Source organism: Pelophylax lessonae, assembly GCF_965119305.1.
Source record: "Pelophylax lessonae genome assembly, chromosome: 4".
NCBI lineage: Eukaryota > Metazoa > Chordata > Amphibia > Anura > Ranidae > Pelophylax > Pelophylax lessonae.
The window spans coordinates 258,464,718-258,490,523 of NC_138771.1; the positions used below are offsets into that span (position 1 = coordinate 258,464,718).

The following is a 25,806-nucleotide window of genomic DNA, read 5'->3' on the forward strand; positions in this document are numbered from 1 at the left end:
TTACATTGAATCATATAACAAAAAGATGATTATGAATAGGAAAAAAAACTTGGTACAGGACAAGCCTATTAATGGCAAAGATCCCTGAGAAAAAGAGCTTTTTGTTTCTGGAACCTCCACTCAAATCACATCAAACACAGTAAATTCGAACATTGATTTGTCATCATCTGCTCCTCCTTTTTCTTCACAGAACAGTGAAGTTACTTCAGTATGTACAATGGAATGCACAGTCAGAAACAAATTTAAACATGGAGGTTATAACACCCGGAATAAAGATACAAAAAGACAAAATACTCATTAGAATCTGAGTTTAAACACATTTACTAATGTATCTGTAGCACTTAACCTTATTGCCTTTCAGTCACATTTAGATCATTACAGGCAGTGATGGATCCTTGAGGGATGAACCTAGAGAGAGTACAACTGTAGGTAAGACCGATCCCAGCAATGCATATGTGCTTTTTGGTGCCCCACAGGCGAGCAGCAGTAAGGTGAGAACGCCAAAAGTGCGCACAGACAGCCCGCACTTTGTGCAGCAGCTCTGACATATCGGGGGAATTTCTAAGGAACCTCTGCACTACCAAATTCAGCACATGCGCCAAGCAAGGGATGTGTGTCAAACCGGCTAGGCCCAGAGCTGCTATGAGATTTCGCCCGTTATCGCACACCACCAGGCCGGGCTTGAGGCTCACTGGCAGCAACCACTCATCGGTCTGCAGTTCAATGCCCCTCCACAACTCCAGCGTGGTGTGTGGTTTTTCACCCAAACAGGCAAGTTTTAAAACTGCCTGCTGTCGTTTACCCCTGGCTGTGCTGAAGTTGGTGGTGAAGGTGTTACGCTGACCGGAAGAGGAGGTGGTAGAGGATGAGGAAGCGGAGTAGGAGGAGTTAGGAACAGGAGGCAAACTGAAGCGCCCTGCAATCCTCGGTGGTGGAAGGACATGCGCTAAACTGCTATCCGCCTCAGGCCCAGCCACCACTGCATTTACCCAGTGTGCTGTTAGCGAGATATAACGTCCCTGACCGTGCTTACTGGTCCATGTATCCATAGTTAGGTGGACCTTGCCACAGATGGCGTTGCGCAGTGCACACCTGATTTTGTCACCCACTTGGTTGTGCAGGGAAGGGATGGCTTGCCTGGAAAAGTAGTGGTGGCTGAGCACGACGTACTGTGCGACAGCCACCGCCATAACGCTCTTAAAACTCTGCATCTCCAACAGCCGGAATGACAGCATTATAAAGACCAGGAATTTTGAAATGCTGGCATTCAAGGCAAGGGATCGCGGGTGGGTGGGGGGGGTACTTTCTCTTCCGCTCCAGTGTTTGGGAGATAGAAAGCTGAACGCTTCCACGGGACATTGTGGAGATGGTTGTTGGTGACCCAGGTGGTGGTGTTGCTGGTGGATCCTCTGTTTGCGGGGTGGCAGGTGCTACTGTCACTACAGAGGTGGATGAAGAGGCTGAGACTGCAGCAGCAGAAGAGGAAGCAGGAGGAGCCAGAGGCCTTTTTTTGTTTTTGAGGTGTGCACTCCACTGCAGATCGTGCTGTGCACTTAGATGCCTGGTCATGCAGGTTGTGCTCAGGTTGAGAAGGTTTCTGCCTCACTTCAGGCTCTGATTACACAGCGTGCAAACCACTCATGTCCTGTCATCATCACATTGTCTGAAGAACTGCCACGCTAGGGAACTCCTGGGAGCTGGCTTTGGTGTGCTCGGTCCCTTGCTGCATTGGGCAGTAGCAGGCATAGTGTCTAGGGCACGGCCGCCCTAATTTTGCACCCTGCTCCTCTTCTGCTGTGCTGGTGGCTCTGTGCGACCACCGTCTTTTCCTCCAAACTACTCAGGTCACCTGCATGACGTTCATTCTATGTGGGGTCAAGGACCTCATCGTCCTGCACATCGTCTTCCACCCAGTCTTCACCCCTGCAACCCTTGTCGGTCTCCACAATTCGGAATTCCGCAGCAGTTGGCACCTGTGTTTCATCATCATCCGAGATGTGCTGCGATGGTCCTCCCATGTACTCATCTGGAAACATAAGTGGTTGGTCATCGGTGCACTCAATCTCTTCCACTTCTGGGGCAGGGCTAGGTGGATGGCCCTGGGAAACCATGCTAACAGAGTCATCAAAAAGAAGAAGAGATTGCTGCATGAATTGGGGCTCAGACTGCTTGGCTGATTTGCAAGGGGGTGCGGTGACAGTTTGATAGACATTGGCTGCAGGTGCCAACTCTGACCTTTCAGCAGAAGACGGTGTCAGATGATGTGAAGGAACTGGAGGCACCGTCAGCAACCCAATCTACTATCACCTGTACTTGTTCTGGCCTCAACATTTGTAGAGGCACATTAGGCCCTGCCAAATACTGCTGTAAGGTTCTGTCGCCTACTCGCAGCTGAGGAAGATGTTTCACCTGTGCGTGTAGCTGGCACAGATCGACCACGTCCTCTCCTTGCAACAGAAGCTCCACCAGCAACACCACGACATAGGCCACGTCCCTTATTTGACCTTCTTCTCATATTTATCGAATTTTGGATCTTCCCCGAAATGGGTTTTTATTGCAAGGTGCGATATAACAGTATACGGGTGTATCTCACACATACAGATACAGACTAGTCTGCAATTTAATATTTTTTCCCTAAATGGGTGTTTATTGAATAGCGGACTAGAACAACAGTATACAACGGGTGTATCTCACACGTACAGATACAGACTAGGCTGCAATTTAATATTTTTTCCCTAAATGGGTGTATTTTGAATAGCGGACTAGAACAACAGTATACAACGGGTGTATCTCACACGTACAGATACAGACAAGGCCGCAATGTAATATTTTTTCCCCAAATGGGTGTTTATTGAATAGCGGACTAGAACAACAGTATACAACGGGTGTATCTCACACGTACAGATACAGACTTGGCCGCAATTTAATATTTTTTCCCTAAATGGGTGTTTATTGAATAGTGGACTAGAATAACAGTATACAACGAGCGTATCTCACAGTAAAATATGCAGACTAAGCCGCAATGTAATATTTTTTCCCTAAATGGGTGTTTATTGAATAGCGGACTAGAACAACAGTATCCTAGGAGTGTATCTCACACGTACAGATACAGACTAAGCCACAATTGAATATCTTTCTGTCCCCTAAATCATTTGTTTTTATTCCACAGCGCAATAGAACAGTATGCAATGGGTGTATGTCACTGTAACATATGCGGACAGGGTAGCAATAAACTCTTTTGTCCCCTAAATCATTTTTTTACTGCACGACGCAATAGAACAGTATGCAATGGGTGTATGTCACTGTAACATATGCGGACAGGGCAGCAATAAACTCTTTTGTCCCCTAAATAGTTTTTTTATTGCACGGCGCAATAGAACAGTACGCAATGGGTGTATGTCACTGTAACATATGCGGACAGGGCAGCAATAAACTCTTTTGGTCCCCTAAATTGATTTTTTATTGCAAGGCGTAATTCAACAGTATGCAATGGGTGCATCTCACTGTAACATATGCAGACAGGGCCACAATAAACTTTTTTGCCCCTAAATGTTTTTTTTTATTGCACGGCACAATACAACAGTACGCAATGGGTGTATGTCACTGTAACATATGCAGACAGGGCCGCAATCAACTTTTTTTGTCCCCTAAATAGTTTTTTTTATTGCAAGGTGCAATAGAACAGTATGCAATGGGTGTATGTCACTGTAACATATGCGGACAGGGCAGCAATAAACTCTTTTGTCCCCTAAATCATTTTTATTTTTATTGCACGGCGCAATACAACAGTATGCAATGGGTGTATCTTACTGTAATGTATGAATGAAAAACTGAAAAATTATTTTTTTACCCTAAATACTGTAAAATAATTATTTTCCCCTCACATTGGTGCTTTTTGAAGAGGAGGTTAGAAAAGCAATGTCTGTCTGACATACAGACAGTCTTTAACCACTTTAGCCCCGCTCACATGGAGGCTACTGTGGCAAAGTGCCGCGATCCCGTCCAGCGACGTAGACCTAGGTCGCTGGACTCCGCCCCTTGTGGGCGGCGCTGGACCGCCGGAGGCTCGCTCCCACTGTGTTCATTCACAGCGGGAGTCGGGCCAGGGGAGGAGCGGCAGCGATTGCCGCTGCTCTGCCCCGATCGTCGGGGATCGAGTCTGGAGATCCGCCCGCTGTGTGTAAACACAGCGGGCGGATCTCCATAGTGACAGGGACTGACAGATCGGAGTGTTCAGCATAGCTGGACATCCGATCTGTCCTTCTGTCAAACAGTCACCTCCCCCCCCACACGTCAGTAAGCACCAGGCATACATTAACCCCTCCCTCTCCAATAAAATTAACCCCTTCCCTGCCAGTGTCATTTTTACAGTAACAGTGCATATATATAGCACTGATTACTGTAGAAATGTCACTGGTACCCCCAAAAGTGTCAAAAATGTCAGCCAAGGGTCCGATCTGTCTGCCGCAATGTCGCAGTCCCGCAAAAAAAATCGCAGATCACCGCCATTACGCGTTAAAAAAAAAACACCAAAAATAACAGAAATCTTTCCATTAGTTAGTAAACGCAATAACTTTTGCGCAAACCAATCAAAATACGCTTATTGCGATTTTTTTTACTAAACATAGGTAGCATAAAAAAAATTGGCCAAAAATTAAAAAAAAATTTGATTTTTACATTTTTTTGGGGGGGAATTTCATATAAAAAAATTTGAAAAATATTATTATTTTTTCAAAATAAACGCTCTTTTTTTGTTTATAGCGCAAAAATTAAAAATCGCACAGGTGATCAAATACCACCAAAAGAAAGCTCTGTTTGTGGGAAAAAAAGGACGTAAATTTTGTTTGGGTACGGCGTCGCACGACCGTGCAATTGTCAGTTAAAGTCGCACAGCGCCGAATCGCAAAAAGTGGCCTGGACAGAAGACAGCAAAATCCTCCGGTGGTAAAGTGGTTAAAGTTAAATATGTAGGAAACATTTTTTTTTCTTTTTTAAATGCAGATTAAGCACACACATATGCACTGAGGTTGCATGAAATGTGCAGCACTGCACGCTTAACAGCCAGGTTGAATACTGTTGTTCTATTCTGCTATTGAATAATAAAAAAAAAAAAAAAACATTTGAATGAAAAACTGAAAAATAATTTTTTTACCCTAAATACTGTAAAATACTTATTTTCCCCTGTGCAGCACCGCACGCCTAACAGACTGATAGAATTTTTTTGTTTCTCCCTTCTCCTCCTCACTTGGCTCAGGTCAGGGCATAAAGATCGTTCTGCTGCACCCCCACACAATACGATCAATGTAGATTGCTGTCTGATTAAAGATGATTGTTCCTATCTATGCTTTCCCTAAAAGCAATCTCTCCAGCCTAGCCCTACAGTAAACTGCTATCTCTCCCTCCTGGCAAAAACATCGTTCACTGCACCCCACAAAATCAAATCAATGTAGATCGCTGTATGATAAAGCAGATTGTTCCTCCTATGCTTTCCCTACAAGCAATCTCTCCAGCCTCGCCCTATAGTAAAGTCCTATCTGTCCCTCAGCAGCAGCAGTCAGGACCCTCTCCCCACAGTAGTATTAGCAGAGTGATGCGCGGCGCTGTGTGACTCCAGATTATATAGAGTCTGGGTCACATGTTGCACTGGCCTATCACAGCCATGCCATTACTAGACATGGCTGTGATGGCTTCTAGGGCACACTAGTTAAACGCTTGCTGATTGGCTGTTGAAAGCGCAACATTAAAACCACGCCAAAACATTAAAATAATGTTACCGAACAACGGACAGTACCCTGAACATACAGTGAAATGTCCGGGTTCAGGTCCGGGTACCGAATACCCAAAAGTCCGGTACAAACAAAACAGTCAGGGTTTCGCTCAACCCTAGTCATGAGTCCTTTCGGTCCTGTCATGAGGATACTAAAATTTGGAAAGATTTCACTATAAATTATTTCTGAGCCCTCCACAATCTTACGTTCCTCTGAGAAGAGAGTAATATTAGGGATTCAGAGACTTCTTTGGAAGAAGATTATGTCAATCCAGACTATACCACATACATTTTGTTCTATAAGAAATCACAAACTTTTCCATCACTTCAGTTAAACACCCATATTTTGGTGTTTGTATAGAGGGTCATACATGACATCAACAACCTTTCTGGCTCTGAGTCCTGAGAATTTGGAACACACTTTATCAAGCATTACTAAAAAATAGTCATTAAACTACTGGATTAAGGTGGGGAAATGGTGATTAGGGATGATCGAATGGTTCGGGTCGACCATCGGTTCGACCCGAACATTGACTGTTCGAAATTCGGCCGAATTCCGAACTTTTTGTCAAAAAAGTTCGGAATTCGGCAACCAGAACCGACCAAAATGCAATAGGACAGGAACTGGGCTTTAAAAACCTGTGATTGGACCAGAACCATTAGTAAAAGCCAATTGAGGGGGCAGGAGGATGCTAGGAATGTGATTGGAGTGACTAGGGGGTCCAGAGGCCAATCAGTAGTGAATACGCCCCCCAGTATATAAGATAGCCCCGCCAAATCTCTAGCACTTTAATACAGGGCTGTGGAAGAGAGTAGAAGCAGTTCTGTTACTCCTGCTTCAAAAGTGTCATTTAGCAATTATTAGTGTGAGGAAAGGGATATCTAGTGTAGTTAGGGTACTATTTTCCACTATAGTTAGATTCAATAATCTAGTTTCTGTAGGGAAAGTGTTAAGTGTCAGGGTGACCGTAGTGTAGTGTAGGGTGAACTGACTCTGACTGCTATGGCAGGGTGACCAACCTCTTCCATGTCAGGGTGACCACCATAGAAAAAAGATCGTTTGTACTAGAATTGCAGTAGAGCAGGGTAGTGGCTCAGCTACTTTTACACCTGGCCGTTTTTTTTTTCTAGTGTTTTATTGGGCTTTTTTGTGGACGTCTTTGGAGGCAGGCATGACATCTGAACTTCTGTGTAGGGGTATATATATATACACACACACATGTATGTATATATACACATACACACATATAGGTGTGAAAGTAGCAGAACCCTATGCCTGCGCTAATGAAATTATTTGCAGGCATAGGGCTCCGCTACTATCACACCTATATGTGTGTATGTGTATAAATACATATATGTTTGTGTGTATATATACCCCTATACAGAAGTTCAGATGTTATGCCTGCTTCCAAAGACATCTAAAAAACGCCCAAAAAAACGCCTGCAACAACACACCTGGGCGTTTTTGTTGCAGGCGTTTTTTTGGGCACTTTTCATGGAGCAAAAGCATTATATAAATATGTGTCATAAAATATTGTCTTATTATGATTGGTACAGAATTATCCCAGAAGGTAAACTTGCAACGTATTATGGAGAATTTAGAAACATCATTAATAAACCTGTTCATGTTGGACTTATTGATTAAAACACTTGGTAATTTTTGAAAATTAAACATCCAGTCACCCCCACATTTTACATGTTGTCAAAAGTTTATAAAAATATATTTGACCTGCTAGTGTCAGAAATTACTGTATTTTGGAACATGCTAGTCAACTGATTGATGGCTATTTAAGATTTTTTGTATCATCCCTGTCCTTTTTTGTTAAGGATATGAGAGACTTACTATAAATTCTTCAGGATTTAGAAACTCCACAGGGAGCATAGCTAGTGACTTTTGAAATAGAAGCTTTATACAGCTCTATTCCACACCAATGGAGCATTGCAGTGGTGGATGAATTTTTGAAAGAAAAACAACAGTCTGCTTGACCTTCTAATGCCTTTATTTTTGATCTATTGAAATACATTGTGTCTCAGAATGTCTCAGAATGTGATCATGTTCAAGGGCTCCGACTTTCTCCAGGTGCAGGGGGTGGAGATGGTGACTAACCTGTACCTGGAGGGGTGGGAGAGCAATTACATTTTTGGCCATGAATCATCGATGGACATGTGCCAGAATTTTAAAATGGTACATCAACAACATAATTATGATCTGGACTGGCAAGCGATCAGGGTTGGATACATTCATCACTCAGCTTGGGCAAAATGATTACAACTTGAAATTCATGATGGAATGTAGTTAGGAAAAAGTCACTTTTTTAGACATCCAGATTACGGTGGGTAATGATAGTCATTTGATATCAGATTTTTTCAGAAGACCTTCATCAGCAAATACATTGCATGCATCTTGTGCCTACCCTTGCCCTCTTGTGAATCGTATTCTTTATGAACAATACTTGCAGTTGAAGAGAAACTGCACAAGGGAGTAAAATTTGCTCAACAGGGGCTACAGAAACAGAAAGTCCCTGATTGATTTTCAGAAATTAGAATCTACTCTACAACAAAGACAAATTATTTCTCTTTTTTCCCCAACATCATGCTGAATTACAAAACATTCTTAAATGACATAGTAGCAAAAAAGGTAGGGCCAAGACCAGGCGTCACATATAGGGGAGCTAGATGACTGAGGGATCATCTAACATTTACCCACCTTGCCAAAAGCCACAGACAACATGATAAGTAACAAATTATAAGAGGTACTTTTAAATGTGGTGAATATGAGTTTTGGAGATGGATCAATGAGAGTAGAAATATCCAATTATCTAATAGAAAACAACTGACACCCCCAGTAACATTAACCACGTCAGCCCCTAGACTATTCTGACACTTTTCACAAGTGTAAAAATCTGTTTTGGGGGTTTTTTTGCTAGAAAATTACATTAAATATATTTTTTTTAAGCAGAATCCTTAGAGAATAAAATTGTGGGTGTTGCGATTTTTCTGTCACATGGTACTTGGTACTTGCGCAGCGGTTTTTTAAACACATTTTTTTTTTTAAATACACTTTAGTGAATTTTAATGCACAACAACTCAATATAGTACCCAATTGTTTGGTAAAGCATAAAAAATGATGTTGCGCTTAATAATTAGATACCCAACATGTCATGGTTTAAAAATTGTGCATGCTCATGAAATGACACAAAACTACAGTATTAAAAAATCTCCATAGGTGACACTTTATAAGCCTTTACATGTTACCAGTGTGGAGTTACGCAGGATCTTGCTATAATGTTCTTGAAGATACCTCACATGTGTTGCAAACACCGTTTATATCTGCGTATGCAACCTACGTATGCGTTTGTCTTTGTGCACGAGCACAGGAATCGGAAGCTTTACATTTTTTTCTTTATATTTTATATACATTTTTTTATATTTACAATGTCTCTTTATTTTTTATTTTCTATCAACTTTATTTATTGCTATCACAAGAGGTGAACACCATCTCTTTACTGGTGGGATGGGTGAGACCTGGAAGGTGATGGAAGAGGGTGGGAATAAAAGCAATCCAGTGGCTAATTAGCTGTTAGGATTGCTTTTACATTACAGAGCATCGCTGGCCAAAAAAAGAGATACTGGGATGATGCCTGTAGCATCATCCCAGTATAACCCCTTTAACCTGGTGACATACAGGTACATTGTGGAGGCTGAAGTGGTTAATTGCCAAACATTAGGAGCGGTATATTTCATGAGTTGCTTTCTTCATAGGATATATAGAACACAACTTTGAGCTAATTCCTAGTCCTTAATCATAGCAAACAAACGCAAACAGTTACGTACCTCCTAACATACCCTGTCGATCAAGATAACTCAATATACACAAACTTGTTTAGGTATGTAACTTAAGTAGTGATATAAGAACATGGGTATCATCCCCTGGAGCTGGTATGTTAAAAACAAAGTTGGAAAAGTCAGCTCTTATGGTATCCTGACATTTGCCTTTTAATCATGATGGGTTATTGGCAAGAGACAGGGCAAAAAAAAGTAGCTAAAAATGTTATTATTCTAGATACAATTTAGTAATGCGAATATTGCAAAAAATTAACACAATATACTAAGTAATATACATTGTAAAACTACATAATTTGTTATTGGAATGCCTACTATATAAAACTGCTTGAAATCGTTTTTTTTTTTTTAAATGTATTATCGCTGCCTATTTTATCAAAAAGCAGCATCATGTATATTATAATATACAGTATATATATCTCAAACTCCATTGTTGGAATTTTGCAATAATTTTCCTAATATTAAAAACAGCATACAGTAATTTTTGTGATCTAATTCTGTTTAGCCTACCCGTTTTACAGATAGAACTGAAACCCATTTTGTGACATTCTTTTTTCTGTAACTGTATGATAGTCAATCTCTAATCATCTTAGGCAGTCTATCTTGATTGCTAAAGCTCAGAAATCTACAGTTCTGATTACCGAACAATAGGCATTCACACCGGGTATAATTTGTTATAGTCATTGCACGTGCAGTCTCTGGATTTCAGTTTTGTTTCATTGGTGCCTGAACACTTTTACTTTACACACAAAGTCAACTGAAAACTACAGTTTTTTTTTAACAATATTTCTTACATGATTATCTATGTATTTAATAAAAAAACAAATAATTTAAATCATATTATTTGTTTATAATAAAATTCCAAAGCCACAAGGGTTTGAGGTGACTGCAGCTGTATTAGTGCACTTGCAACAGAAACAATTAAGTACTGTTCGTGATACTTGCACTAACAAACAATTTTTCAGGACAAGCTTTTGGGGTGTGCCCCCTTTATCAAGGTCCAAGCAGTAAAAAAAAAAAAAAAATACTCAGTTGTTTCTTAGCCATAGGGCAAAAGGTTAACAGGCCATAAATGTTTACCCTATTACTATTTTCTGAAATGCAGTCGTTGCCATTAACTTTTCCTCCCCCACCTCCCAGTTCAACCCTTAGCAATGGTCTTCTTTATTTATTTATTTATTAGGTTAAAGCAGTATTTCTCAACCTTATTTAATTCACAAAATTTTTTCATAGTATGCATAATCTCAAAGCACCCCTGATTTAAATGAACTTACCATCAATGCAAAACTTGAGTCTGGGATGATGCACACAACCGCCTTGATGAAATTAACTTCAGAAGGCTACCTTAACATCAGTGCTCTCCCCATTATGTCAGAAACCTCCCTCCAACATGTTAGAGCCACTCATCATATCAGAGTCCCGCCATCATATCATAGTCCCGCCATCATATCAGAAGCCCCAACTTTCCCATCAGAAGCCCTCAATACATCAGAGTACCCTTTATACATCCCCCATCACAGAGTCCCTTCTTCCAATCAGAGCCCTACCTTACTCCAGCAGTAACAAGCAGGATAGGAGTTGGTGCATCACACATACCTATATAGCATCAAGGGGTATGCAGTTCATGTATTAGTCTGGTCAAGTTGATGGCTAAAATAGATGACACTCAGGGCCAGCTCAGCTGCAGAGAGAAGTCAGCTCTAAAAGTGGAAATAAAAACAAAAAGCAGAGCGCCTCTAAGTGTTATCAGTTTAATTAAAAGGGTAAGGCAGGTACAGGAAAACTGCTCACATTTAAAACAGTATAAAATAGCTCATCTGTTAGGTGGTCTGCAGGAACACAGGGGTCCATGGCTGGATGTTTGTGGCTCCAAGACGTGGTGCAGGGGATGGTGAAGGAGGGAGATGTCTGGAGGACCAAGAGACCAGATAGTAGGATGGCCAGCGGCTTCAGGAAGGTGTTCTGTTCCTCAGGGAGACACCTGGTGAGCCAAGAGACCATTTGGTAGGATAGCTGGTGGCTTCAGAAGGGCGCCTTGCTCCTCTGTACATCCGGTGCCGACACATAGGGGAGCCCAGATCCAGCAGCCAATCGCACAATGCGTTTCCAAGCATGCGCAGTAGCCTCGCAGGGCGTGTGCGCTCCTTTCTCAAGTGCAGTCTGCACTTGTCTCTTGGCCCTCCAGACATCTCCCTGCTTCACCATCTCCTGCACCACCTCTTGGAGCCACAAACATCCAGCCATGGACCCCTGTGTTCCTGCAGACCACCTAACAGATGAGCTATTTTATACTGTTTTAAATGTGAGCAGTTTTCCTGTATCTGCCTTACCCTTTTAATTTAACTGATAACACTTAGAGGTGCTCTGCTTTTTGTTTTCACTCCAGCAGTAAGGCAGAGGGAAGGAGGTGTACCATGTGGGACTCAGAGATCATTTCTACAGAATGCACAGAGGTCTCCATTTAAATGTAAAACAAGCTTGAGGTCCCTGTTTCAGCTGTGAGCATTTAACCCTTTGATTGATGTGATGTATTCTATATGTCATTGGCTGTCCAGGGAAGGTACTTACATGATCCATGAAGCACATCCTTGGCAGTCAAAGGGTAAAAGCAAAATTTAAGACAGATTTAGAATCTAAGTTCTGCATTTTTCCTGTGTAACCCCCTGCACAGTTGAACATACACTGGGAGAGGGAGAGTTAAGCCAGCCATAGATTAAATTAAATTCAGCTGGTTCAGCAGGAACTGTTCAAATTTCAATCCATCTTTGGACATCCATTTTGTACAAAAGTTGATCTATCAATCTACTTCAGTACAACCAGCCAGTTTTATGCATTTCTTTATTTTTTTTTATCACTGTCAGCAGCTGTGGTTAGAGAAAAAAATATATATAATGTATGCCCTGCCTTAGCATTCAGTTATAGATCCATTGATTCAGCGAATGATTTCATTAAACAGTTACATGCTTACATGAGAAGTGAACTAATAATCTCACTGTGCTGCTTTATCTTCATTTTTAAATCACCTGTGTGAAGGATGGTGACAGAGTTGTAGATAAAAGTAAGGTTATCCTTTATTATTTCCTTACAAATATACAGGCCTTATAGGGTTGAATGAATATAACAAACGTACAGATACTACTATAAATAAAATGTAATGGATATTGTAACAGTTGATAGTAGAGTTGAGTGAACAGTTCGGGCCAAGCAAAAGTTTGGCTCGAACATCGCCTGTTCACCCATTTGGTGAACACCAGAACACCGAACATCCTGCAATGCATAGTACCCCTACCCATTCACCAAAAAAGTGTCAAAAAGTAATAAAAACACAGAGACAGTTATTGACAATTATTTTATTAAAAAATAAAAAATTATGTTCGCAGATGTAAATCCATCATCATTCACAACACCTGCCACATCGCTGACCCGAAAAAGAAAAAAAAATCACTCCACCGTCCAATAAGGCAAACTGTCAAACAACTGGCTTGTTAATTGACAGTTCTTATATAGGTAAGGGCGAGGCCACTTGGCGACTTCACCTGGTGGCACAGCCCGCTTTTGATGTCACCGACCCAGCATTCACTAGTCTGTGACATAACAAGAGGGCGGTGCCACCAGGTGATGTCCCCAGGTGGCTCTGTCCCTTACCTAAATAAGAACTCTCAGACGGCAAGCCAGGTATTCAGCGGTTGGCTTTAGTTGACAGTGTAGTGTTTCTTTTTTGGATCCGATGGTGGCGTAGTCAATGTGATTGATGATGGTTCTACATCGGGGGACATTGTTTTTTAATTTTTTAATAAAGGAATCATCAAAAACTGTCTCTGTTTTTACTACTTTTTGACACGTTTTTGGTGAATAGGTCCATACTCATTTACATGGGGGGGGGGGGGGGGCTGGAATCTGGGGATATTTTTTTTTTCTTTTTTGGGTCCAACGATGGCATCTTTGACATGATTGATGATGGTTCTGCAGTGGGGGACATTTGTTTTTTTATTTTTTAATAAAGGAATTGTCAAAAACTGTCTCTGTGTTTTTATTACTTTTTGACACATTTTTGGTGAATGGGTCTATATCCATTTACATGGGGGGCTGGAATCTGGGGACCCCCTTGTTAAAGCAGAGCCCCCCTGCCCCAAAGCACCCACCCTCCCATGTTGAGGGCATATGGCCTGGTATGGTTTGGGGAGAGGAATTGCTCGCCCCCCCTTTCCTGGCCTGCCAGGCTGCATGCTCTGATAGGGGTCTGATATGGATTTTGGGGGGGACCACACACTGTTTTTTTTTTAATTTTGGCATGGGCAGACTAAGGGGACCTACAAGGCACTATATTTAAAAGGAATATATCATTTTTATTGTTGCACTTTAAGCATCATTAAAATCATTGCTCCTGAAAAAACAATCTTTTTCTTTTCTCCCCAGGGCAGTACCTAGACCACCATACCCTTTTTATGACCAATTACGTGCGTATAAGCCTTCAAAATTGGGACTATTGATTTATCAAATTTTGGTCCCATATACTTTAATGGGGTTCGCTGTTCAGGTCAGAACTTTTTCTCTGTTCGAGAGTTCTAGTGCAAACCAAACAAGGGGGTGTTTGGGCATCTCTAGTTGATAGACATTTTTTTTTTTAAATCTCTTTATTTTCACTTCTGTAACTACTAGCACAACATGTACAGTATGTTAAATATATATATATATATATATATGAGACATATTTGATATGTACAATACAAATGTTCATTTGTATTGTGCAATAACAATGCATTTCTACCTTGAAAAGTAAAGTCACCAGCCTGTTGTTGGATCACAGGCTGGCTTAACATAATCATAAAAACCTAGGCAGGTATGCATATGTACTGTACTGTGCATGTAACTGTTTTCTGGTGCTTTAAAGAAAATGGCATTTTTTTAAGTTAATTTGCTAAATATGTATACTATATAAATGTAATCATTAAAATATTAAAGAAGCTTTAGCATAATAATGTCATTTCAACATTTTTATATCTGCAACTTTCATTAAAATAATACCTGGTGATCCTACAATGTTTACTTTCACTTGGTGCACTTTCAGTGTTTTTTTTTTTTTTTTTAAAGAAAGTTGCTGTGTCTGCATTCCTTTAGATGCAAGGGATTTTCTGACTTCTTAACCAGTTCCTGTCTGGCCTATTGGGCAATGACGCCAGGGCCGACCTCTCGTCAATCGAGACGTGGCGTCATATGGACGTCATATGGCTTCCTTTCCAGCCATCCATTGTGTACAATTGTGTTGCTAGCTTTGACTGGTCACAGTGACCACTTGGTATAGACTGGCCAATCTGTGTCATGTGATCAGCTGTGGCCAATCATAGAGCACAATGTAAACTGCCTACAATTCTGATGCGGTGTGGAATCTGCACCTAATTCTCTGTGAATTCGCACTGCATCCAGTGTGAACCGGACCTTCAACAAACCTAATATCCTTAATTATTTCCAAGTTATTTTTAAATTATTATTTATTTTTTTTTTTTTTACTATTTGCATAAATATTTTTACAAGCGCGTTTAATACAACCATAATGCAGATTGTCAGAGAACTATGGGCTGTATTGTCTATTTGTCTATGGAATTCCTCCTAAACACAAGACAGCATTTTCTAGGCTTCCAGACATTTCAGAGGTCATGCAGTTTTATATAAAAGTTTGTTTTTCTAATGACTTTTATGTCTTAAAAAACACCATATACACCTGTTACACCAGCTTGCAAGCATTAAAGCTAACACACTCATAACACAAATGTGTTCTATTTGTAAATCCATAAATAAATACAATGGTTTAGCAATGAAATGTGTTGGAAGTAATTCCCAATTCATTACATTGCTAAAACTATTGTGTTTAATTCTAAATTTACAATCAGTTAAAGCTTAATAGTTTTTTTTTGTAAGAGTTTGCTGTTTATAATGAATTTAGTTGTTTTATTAAAAACTTAGAAACAGTATGAATTGATCAATTTTAATATGAATTTAACCAATATAGGAGTTCATGTGTTTACAACTTTTTCTGTACCTTTTTTTAGCCACAAAGAAGGGGGAGATCTCTATGTGCCCAAAAAGCCTTGGCATGTTATGTTTTCTTGGTATGGAATAGCAAGAATATTAAATGTTTTGGACTCTTAGACCTTTAGTGTGAAAAGATCTGGGGTTTTAGGGGTACCTTGCTTTTGTTGAGCGCAGCCTCTCTAAAGCCACTGCATCTTGTATGAATCTGATATACCTCCTTCAATTATGAACTGCAGATTAGTGGAATTCAGTGCTTCATTTATACTTGTTATGAATCTAACAGTAACTGCTTTATATGCTAGCCCTGTTTCTCTAACATTGTGAATAAATATTACATAACAAAAGCTATCTTACATTTAGGAAAAAAACATGTTCACTAGGACAATGTCACTTAATTAAATATACATTTGAAGGTGTTGATTTCCTTAAAGCAAATAAGCTGTTCACTTTGCATGATTTCTTTTTTTTTTTTTATGCAGGATTTTTTTTTTATTTCTCTTAGTGAATGAGGCAAGGCTCTCCAATTATGAGCAAGCAAAAACATATGTTTTTTAATTGCCCTGCACATAATTGGGTATTTCACCACATTCACTGAGCGAAGGGAAAATGTACTTGCAAAGTGAAAATTCCCTTGCAAATGAACAGCCCTTTTGCCTTTAGTAAACCAACTCCAAAGTCTCCTTTATAGAATTTTGTAATAACTGGTAAGCAAAATTTATAAAGAAACAGGATTTCAGTATATTTCAGAAGTTTGTATAGAGTTAGAAACTTAAACTTTCATGAACGTATCTCTTCCTACCTTTTTATAAGCAATCCAGTCAAACACTCGATCTATATCTGTGGCCTTTAGCACCTCCTGAGAAACTGGATGTGAACTGGCCAAACCATCCAGCAACATCACCTCATGTAAGACGTCTGTCAGAAACCGTTGCTTTTCCTGAAAAATATAAAATTACATTCATTTTAGCACTGAAAATACAGATTTTGTATTTTTTTTTTCTGTAAGAAGCTTCTGCTAGCATTACTTCTGAACACATTTGCTACTCAAAGTGTTTCTTACAACTATTTTTTTAGTTTTGAGTAGAGTATGAAATGTTTAAAATACCTGTCAGTTTTTTTCTTTCTCTGTCCCATTGGGAATATTTTCCTTCGTTTCATGTCCCAAGGACAAAGCAGGAAATGAGAGGGAATATATTCAAAATGAACTAGAACATGTGTCCCTCATCTCATTTTTTGTCGGCAGCTCTAAAATTCTGGATTTCTCATTATGCATTGCCCCAGTAACAATGGTCTCCAGGATAAATAGAGAAGGTGAATCTCCCCAGTGGAGACAAAGCAAATGGATTCTTACAGAGGTTTTCATCATTCGCTACTTTAACCAAAACAATAAGCAAACAGGGTATAGATACACTTTAAGCCACGATGAGTAGATAGATAGATAGGTTGCATTTACCCCCAGCTAGATGAAGGGGCGAGAAGAAAGCCAAGAACAAAGACAAGAATAGAGAACCAAACCAAGCAGGAACAGCACCTGCCCAAGCAAACCAGCACCTCCAACTTTAGTTGCTTTAAACAATGACAATTCTCAATAAATACAAAAATTGGTCCAGACCCTAGAAAATGCAAGGTAAGGCCTAGCAATACGAGAACCCCATCATAACTACTACACCCCCAATACAATTATCAGTCCATCACCTAACTTGTTGACAAAAGTTCGAAATTTTTTCTGGTTTCCTATATATCCAACCAGCTGTCATAGACTGTAATCTACAAACAAAAGTATACCTATTAAGCATTCTCTAATAAAAAGCAATGTGTATATTATTCAGAAAAATATATATGGTGTGCCCTGTTAACTACCTTAATAGATGTATGTCATAGATAAAAAAAAAACTCCTGTAACTTTAAGAACTCTAGAAGATCCAAACACCAAATCTCCAAAAATTATTTTTACACAATGACAAATCACCTTGAAAACCACATATCTAAAATAAAGAAAAATGGCAAAAATTAAATTAACCAGGGCGCCCACTAGTACAGATCAACTTGTAACCAGCTAAATATAAAAACTGCTCCTTGCCAACAAAAGCATGTGCACGAAATTCAATAATATAGCATATATAGGCATACTGACATCACATGCACTGGAGGAAAAAGGAGCCTGAATGTCCAGGGTATACTGCTCCACTAATGAAGTCCCCCAAATTGATGGCAAAACACCGCAGATGACGCCAAAGGCGTCTGGGCGGTATAAAGATGCCCATTGCATCGCCCAGAGAGCCCATGCATATGCCCATGCATGTCCACTGTGCTGCTGCTGCTGTTGCCATCTTGCAGCCCAATGTAACATTGTGGCCAGCTTCTAGAGCCCTAGCCACCAGAGGTGTGCAAGCCCAAACCAGCCATGTGCACAAAGCCACCTAAGGAGACCCCACTATGGGGTCATTGGTGGTGGCCTACTTCCCGATATACATCAGGATTTGTCTCTGGCACCCACTGGGTCAATAATGAGGCCCCGAACAGCTCATCCCATTACACTAGGAGGTGTAACCTTTCTAAAAAGGAATGACAGAGCAACATAAATAAACTATAAAGATAAGCCATATAGCATTTTGTCAATATCTAAACAATATCCAATTTTGTCAATATCTCAGCATCCATATCTCCCAAGCAACAAGATCTATATCTATCTAACCACTGAACTCACCTGAACACTAAACATTAAAAGAACAAGTGGATACAGCAAGCTTGAGGTCAAATTCACTTTTTACTTTTCACATATTCATATTATGTTGAAAACATTTATGAAAATATTTTAAATGACAGAGGTGCTTCAGTTTCATATACAAATCATGAACTGAACCCTCTTTCACACAAAAAAATCGTGTTAGCTGGCTTTATTGGGGAAGCACCTTCTCCACCTGCACCAGCTGCTTATTAAAGTTTTTGGTAAATTTGAAGTTTAAACATGAAGCAGCAATCCCATTACATCATCCTAAAACATACTCTGCTTTTTACTCCATGGTAAAAACCCACTACAAATGTTAGATTCTCCAATTTGTATTATCCTACAACCCTCGCATCCCACATCACATTTGCTGTATAAAGTATGGCAGGCAGTTAAAACTCTGCAGGACTTATTGGATATTCCAGGTACACCATGCTTTGCTCAAATGATACGCTGACTGGACATAATCAGTTGGAATTAGTGTTGAGCGAACACGGACTGTATTATTCGTGTTCGTACCGAATAATTGGATTTTTTGTACCCGAACACGGACACGGACACTTTACTGTATGTTCGGGTAAAAATCCGTGTTCGGTCGTTTTATTTCCGGGTTTTGCATGCTTTGGCGCTCTTTTCATGGCGGGCTTTCAACAGCCAATCAACAATCGTTTAACTGGTGTGCCTTAAGCCATCCCAGCCATGCCTGCAAATGTCTCAGTAGCTGTGATTGGCCGTCTGAAGCATGTGACCAAGTCTTTATAAGTTCGAGGCAGCCGCAGCGGCGTCATTATGCTGCTTAGATTCAGGGACAGAGCACACATCAACGTGCTGGCTGCTGATTAGGGAAAGATAGGCAGGAAAAAACCATTTGTGTCCGGATAGAATTGAGGGACAGGTCGGAGTGTTTAGGCAGGGCGAGTTGTAGGCATTTTAGGGATAGAGTCTGCTGAATTATAGGGTCAGTGTCTTCTACAAACTACAATCGATATTGCTGTGTGGGGGGTGGGGTCTGCACTCAATCCTGATCTACGATCTCTTCTCAATCCTGTTAGGGACAGAGTCTGCTGAATTTTAGGGAAACTGTGTTCTACAAACTACAATCGATATTGCTGTGTGGTGTGGGATTGGAGATAGGCAGGTGTCAGTGATCCACATCCATTTTTCTGTGTGTGAGCTGCAGTGAACACAATCTTTTTGGGCTGCAGTGAACACAATCTTTTTGGGCTGCAGTGAACACAATCTTTTTGGGCTGCAGTGAACACAATCTTTTTGGGCTGCAGTGAACACAATCTTTTTGGGCTGCAGTGAACACAATCTTTTTGGGGTGCAGTGAACAAAATCTTTTTGGGGTGCAGTGAACACAATCCTTTTTGGTGTGCAGTGAACACAATCTTTGTGGGGTGCAGTGAACAAAATCCTTTGTGGGGTGCAGTGAACACAATCTTTTTGGGGTGCAGTGAACAAAATCCTTTTTGGGGTGCAGTGAACAACATCCTTTTTGGGGTGCAGTGAACACAATCTTTTTGGGGTGCAGTGAACAAAATCCTTTGTGGGGTGCAGTGAACACAATCTTTTTGGGGTGCAGTGAACACAATCTTTTTGGGGTGGAGTGAACAACATCCTTTTTGGGGTGCAGTGAACAAAATCCTTTTTGGGGTGCAGTGAACAAAATCATTTTTGGGGTGCAGTGAACACAATCTTTTTGGGGTGCAGTGAACACAATCTTTGTGGGGTGCAGTGAACACAATCTTTTTGGGGTGGAGTGAACAACATCCTTTTTGGGGTGCAGTGAACAACATCCTTTTTGGGGTGCAGTGAACACAATCTTTTTGGGGTGCAGTGAACACAATCTTTGTGGGGTACAGTGAACAGAATCTTTGTGGGGTGCAGTGAACACAATCTTTGGGGGGTACAGTGAACACAATCTTTGTGAGGTGCAGTGAACACAATCTTTGTGGGGTGCAGTGAACACAATCATTGTGGGGTGCAGTGAACTCAATCTTTGTGGGGTACAGTGAACACAATCTCATACTTCTGAAGGTTTGAGGGTGCTGCCTGTTCCATACTCCCCCTACTCCTCATCTAGCCTTTTAGGGGTACAAACAATAGTAATTGGGGCCTAGTGTGGTTGTGTACGTGTGATATACATACACTTTTTTGGGATCATATTTTCTATTCCGCTATTTAATCAAAAACCTTTGGGGATCAGTTAAATTGGGGGATAGTCTGTGTTGGTACGTGTGAGAGAGATCCACCTTTCCAAGTTGTTGGGGTTCATCTCATACTTCTGAAGGTTTGAGGGTGCTGCCTGTTCCATACTCCCCCTACTCCTAGCCTTTTAGGGGTACAAACAATAGTAATTGGGGCCTAGTGTGGTTGTGTACGTGTGATATACATACACTTTTTTGGGATCATATTTTCTATTCCGCTATTTAATCAAAAACCTTTGGGGATCAGTTAAATTGGGGGATAGTCTGTGTTGGTACGTGTGAGAGAGATCCACCTTTCCAAGTTGTTGGGGTTCATCTCATACTTCTGAAGGTTTGAGGGTGCTGCCTGTTCCATACTCCCCCTACTCCTACCCTTTTAGGGGTACAAACAATAGTAATTGGGGCCTAGTGTGGTTGTGTACGTGTGATATACATACACTTTTTTGGGATCATATTTTCTATTCCGCTATTTAATCAAAAACCTTTGGGGATCAGTTAAATTGGGGGATAGTCTGTGTTGGTACGTGTGAGAGAGATCCACCTTTCCAAGTTGTTGGGGTTCATCTCATACTTCTGAAGGTTTGAGGGTGCTGCCTGTTCCATACCCCCCCTACTCCTCATCTAGCCTTTTAGGGGTACAAACAATAGTAATTGGGGCCTAGTGTGGTTGTGTACGTGTGATATACATACACTTTTTTTGGATCATATTTTCTATTCCGCTATTTAATCAAAAACCTTTGGGGATCAGTTAAATTGGGGGATAGTCTGTGTCGGTACGTGTGAGAGAGATCCACCTTTCCAAGTTGTTGGGGTTCATCTCATACTTCTGAAGGTTTGAGGGTGCTGCCTGTTCCATACCCCCCCTACTCCTCATCTAGCCTTTTAGGGGTACAAACAATAGTAATTGGGGCCTAGTGTGGTTGTGTACGTGCGAGATACATACACTTTTTTTGATCATATTTCCTATTCCGCTATTCAATAAAAACCTTTGAGGATCAATTGAATTGCGGGATAGTCTGTGTCGGTACGTGTGAGAGAGATCCACCTTTCCAAGTTGTTGGGGTTCATCTCATACTTCTGAAGGTTTGAGGGTGCTGCCTGTTCCATACTCCCTCTACTCCTCATCTAGCCTTTTAGGGGTACAAACAATAGTAATTGGGGCCCAGTGTGGTTGTGTACGTGTGATATACATACACTTTTTTGGGATCATATTTTCTATTCCGCTATTTAATCAAAAACCTTTGGGGATCAGTTAAATTGGGGGATAGTCTGTGTCGGTACGTGTGAGAGAGATCCACCTTTCCAAGTTGTTGGGGTTCATCTCATACTTCTGAAGGTTTGAGGGTGCTGCCTGTTCCATACCCCCCCTACTCCTCATCTAGCCTTTTAGGGGTACAAACAATAGTAATTGGGGCCTAGTGTGGTTGTGTACGTGCGAGATACATACACTTTTTTTGATCATATTTCCTATTCCGCTATTCAATAAAAACCTTTGAGGATCAATTGAATTGCGGGATAGTCTGTGTCGGTACGTGTGAGAGAGATCCACCTTTCCAAGTTGTTGGGGTTCATCTCATACTTCTGAAGGTTTGAGGGTGCTGCCTGTTCCATACTCCCCCTACTCCTCATCTAGCCTTTTAGGGGTACAAACAATAGTAATTGGGGCCTAGTGTGGTTGTGTACGTGTGATATACATACACTTTTTTTGGATCATATTTTCTATTCCGCTATTTAATCAAAAACCTTTGGGGATCAGTTAAATTGGGGGATAGTCTGTGTTGGTACGTGTGAGAGAGATCCACCTTTCCAAGTTGTTGGGGTTCATCTCATACTTCTGAAGGTTTGAGGGTGCTGCCTGTTCCATACTCCCCCTACTCCTCATCTAGCCTTTTAGGGGTACAAACAATAGTAATTGGGGCCCAGTGTGGTTGTGTACGTGTGATATACATACACTTTTTTGGGATCATATTTTCTATTCCGCTATTTAATCAAAAACCTTTGGGGATCAGTTAAATTGGGGGATAGTCTGTGTCGGTACGTGTGAGAGAGATCCACCTTTCCAAGTTGTTGGGGTTCATCTCATACTTCTGAAGGTTTGAGGGTGCTGCCTGTTCCATACCCCCCCTACTCCTCATCTAGCCTTTTAGGGGTACAAACAATAGTAATTGGGGCCTAGTGTGGTTGTGTACGTGTGATATACATACACTTTTTTTGGATCATATTTTCTATTCCGCTATTTAATCAAAAACCTTTGGGGATCAGTTAAATTGGGGGATAGTCTGTGTCGGTACGTGTGAGAGAGATCCACCTTTCCAAGTTGTTGGGGTTCATCTCATACTTCTGAAGGTTTGAGGGTGCTGCCTGTTCCATACCCCCCCTACTCCTCATCTAGCCTTTTAGGGGTACAAACAATAGTAATTGGGGCCTAGTGTGGTTGTGTACGTGCGAGATACATACACTTTTTTTGATCATATTTCCTATTCCGCTATTCAATAAAAACCTTTGAGGATCAATTGAATTGCGGGATAGTCTGTGTCGGTACGTGTGAGAGAGATCCACCTTTCCAAGTTGTTGGGGTTCATCTCATACTTCTGAAGGTTTGAGGGTGCTGCCTGTTCCATACTCCCCCTACTCCTCATCTAGCCTTTTAGGGGTACAAACAATAGTAATTGGGGCCCAGTGTGGTTGTGTACGTGTGATATACATACACTTTTTTTGGATCATATTTTCTATTCCGCTATTTAATTTAACTGGGCCTCCATGCGAGACCTGTGTGCCTTGTTGCGCTGTTTTGAGTACTCCACCAACATGGCCAGTGGCAATGACGCCGTTCTCAGCTTAACTATCCCACTTCTATGCCTCCTTGAAAAAACAATTCGGGCGATGATGGAAGAGGATGTGGCACAGGATGAGGAGGAGGAGGAGGATGAAGAGGTAACATTTCCAAGGCTTTCAGGGCAGTCATTCGCAAGGGGCTCCGAGGGTGGGTTCCTGCACACGCAAACGCCAGGGACGCAATTGTCCAGCAGGGGCACAGTTCTGGAGGATGAGGAGGATGAGGAGGAGGAGGAGCTGGAGGAGGAGATGGAACCATGTTCACAGCAGGGTGGCACCCAGGCCAGCTCATGGCCATCACTGGTGCGTGGCTGGGGGGATACAGAGGACACGGACGATACACCTCCCACAGAGGACAGCCTTTCGTTGCCTCTGGGCAGCCTGGCACACATGAGCGATTACATGCTGCAGTGTCTCCACAACGACCGCCGAGTTGCCCACATTCTAACTTGTGCTGATTACTGGGTGGCCACGCTGCTGGATCCCCGTTACAAGGACAACGTACCGTCCTTAATTCACTCACTGGAGCGCGATCGCAAGATGCGCGAGTACAAGCGCACGCTGGTAGACGCCATGCTGCTGGCATTCCCATCTGACAGCGGGGCCACAGTGGAAGCACAAGGCAGAGGAGGAGGAGGAGGAGGTCGCCAACGCAACCAGGGCACCGCCAGCACCTCAGAAGGCAGGGTTAGCATGGCCGAAATGTGGAAAAGCTTTGTCAGCACGCCACAACAAACAGCAGCACCAGCAGCTCAGATGGAACGTCTTAGCAGGAGGCAGCATTTTACCAACATGGTGGAGCAGTATGTGTGCACACGCCTACATGTAGTGAATGACGGGTCTGCCCCCTTCAACTTCTGGGTCTCCAAATTGGGCACATGGCTTGAGCTTGCCCTTTACGCCTTGGAGGTGCTGGCGTGCCCTGCAGCCAGTGTATTATCTGAACGGGTATTTAGCACGGCTGGGGGCGTTATAACAGACAAGCGCAGCCACCTGTCCAGAGACAATGTGGACAAGCTCACGTTCATTAAAATGAACCAGGCATGGATCCCACGGGACTTTTCCGTACCTTATGCAGAATAGCAATGGATACCGACCTTACCCACCCATTGTTCCATTTTTGCTCTTTCTCACTCTTTTGGGGTGTACCCTCATTTAAAATTTTTGAAAAGAAGCAGTGTTGGCTACCTCGTCCTCCTCCTCAGGGCCAGATTAATGTAGGGGCTATTGGAGCTGCAGCTCCAGGCCCCTACCTTTTATATAGGCCCCGGGTTGGCCATATTCACTGTTACCGCTCTTCTGTCACTTGTAAACACAGAAGTCTGGCTTCTATGCTCGCTTCCCCAGGCAGCACCCTCAGAACCTCCCCACACAGCGTGAAGGCCGGACAAGGAGGGACAGTTGGCGATGCATGGATGTGTTTATGGGCTTCAGAGACAGCATCCCATGTTGAATTAGGCATGCATGGCTGCACCCTTCCTCCTCTGGGTGCATGGCAAGGCACGGCCCTTAAGGCCCTTCAAAATCCTCAGCACCAAGCCCATGATGCTGTTAATCCGGCCCTGGTCCTCCTCCACCGCCGCTTCCACCTACACCGCCCATAGGTGTGCGCAGCCTATTGCATTAAGGTGTGCACCCCAAAGTTGAAATACACATGCATGTGTTTGCCAGCAGGGAGAGTAATGTATCGGGGCCATGTACCTGTAGGCAAGGAGAAATAGAGCAGAGCAGGTCCCAGGGAGATCTTTCCCATCTCCTCACTGGCAATGCTATGTGCCCTAGGTGATTAGGGTGTGCCCAGGCACACCCAGCACACCCTGTGCGCACGCCTATGTCACCGCCACATCCACCACCACCTCAACCTCCCTCCTACTCCATATGGGCCTCGTCCTTCAGAGATGAAGAAGAACATTGTTTTATTTTTCTGTTTTTTTTTTGTTGTTTTAAGTTATTTCCCTATCCACATTTGTTTGCAGAGCACTTGCCATGCTCTTAATTACGTTTTGCTGCCATTTGCAGCACTCTAGCCCTTTCCTTTGGTGTTTTAGAGCCATTTTAGTGCCTTAAAGTTCGGGTCCCCATTGACTTCAATGGGGTTCGGTGTCCGGGAAAAGTTCGGTAAAAGTCCGGGACACGGACCCGGACTTTTTTTTAAAGTTCGGCCGAACCCGTCGAACACGGACATCTAGGTGTTCGCTCAACCCTAGTTGGAATGCTTTCAGAAGTGGGAGGGAAAAGGGTGGAAGTCACAGCTCTGCTTCAGCTCTACTCAGATGGAACCATAACATCGTTTGAACAACTTTATTTTGAATTTCACTTGGATAAAAAAAATGGTTCTTTCAACATTTGCAACTGAGCAATGCACATCATACACAGGGCTTGGCTCTTTCTGT

General features: G+C 42.0%; 1 protein-coding gene across 1 annotated transcript in view; it reads right to left on the reverse strand.

Moving 5' to 3' along the window:
* Window positions 1–25,806, reverse strand: part of TRHDE (thyrotropin releasing hormone degrading enzyme) — a 1,069,075-nt gene that overhangs the window by 370,861 nt on the left and 672,408 nt on the right. The window contains exon 6 of the mRNA XM_082253105.1: window positions 16,440–16,577. Coding sequence (XP_082109231.1) covers window positions 16,440–16,577 — 138 coding nt within the window. The remainder of the gene's footprint in view (window positions 1–16,439; window positions 16,578–25,806) is intronic.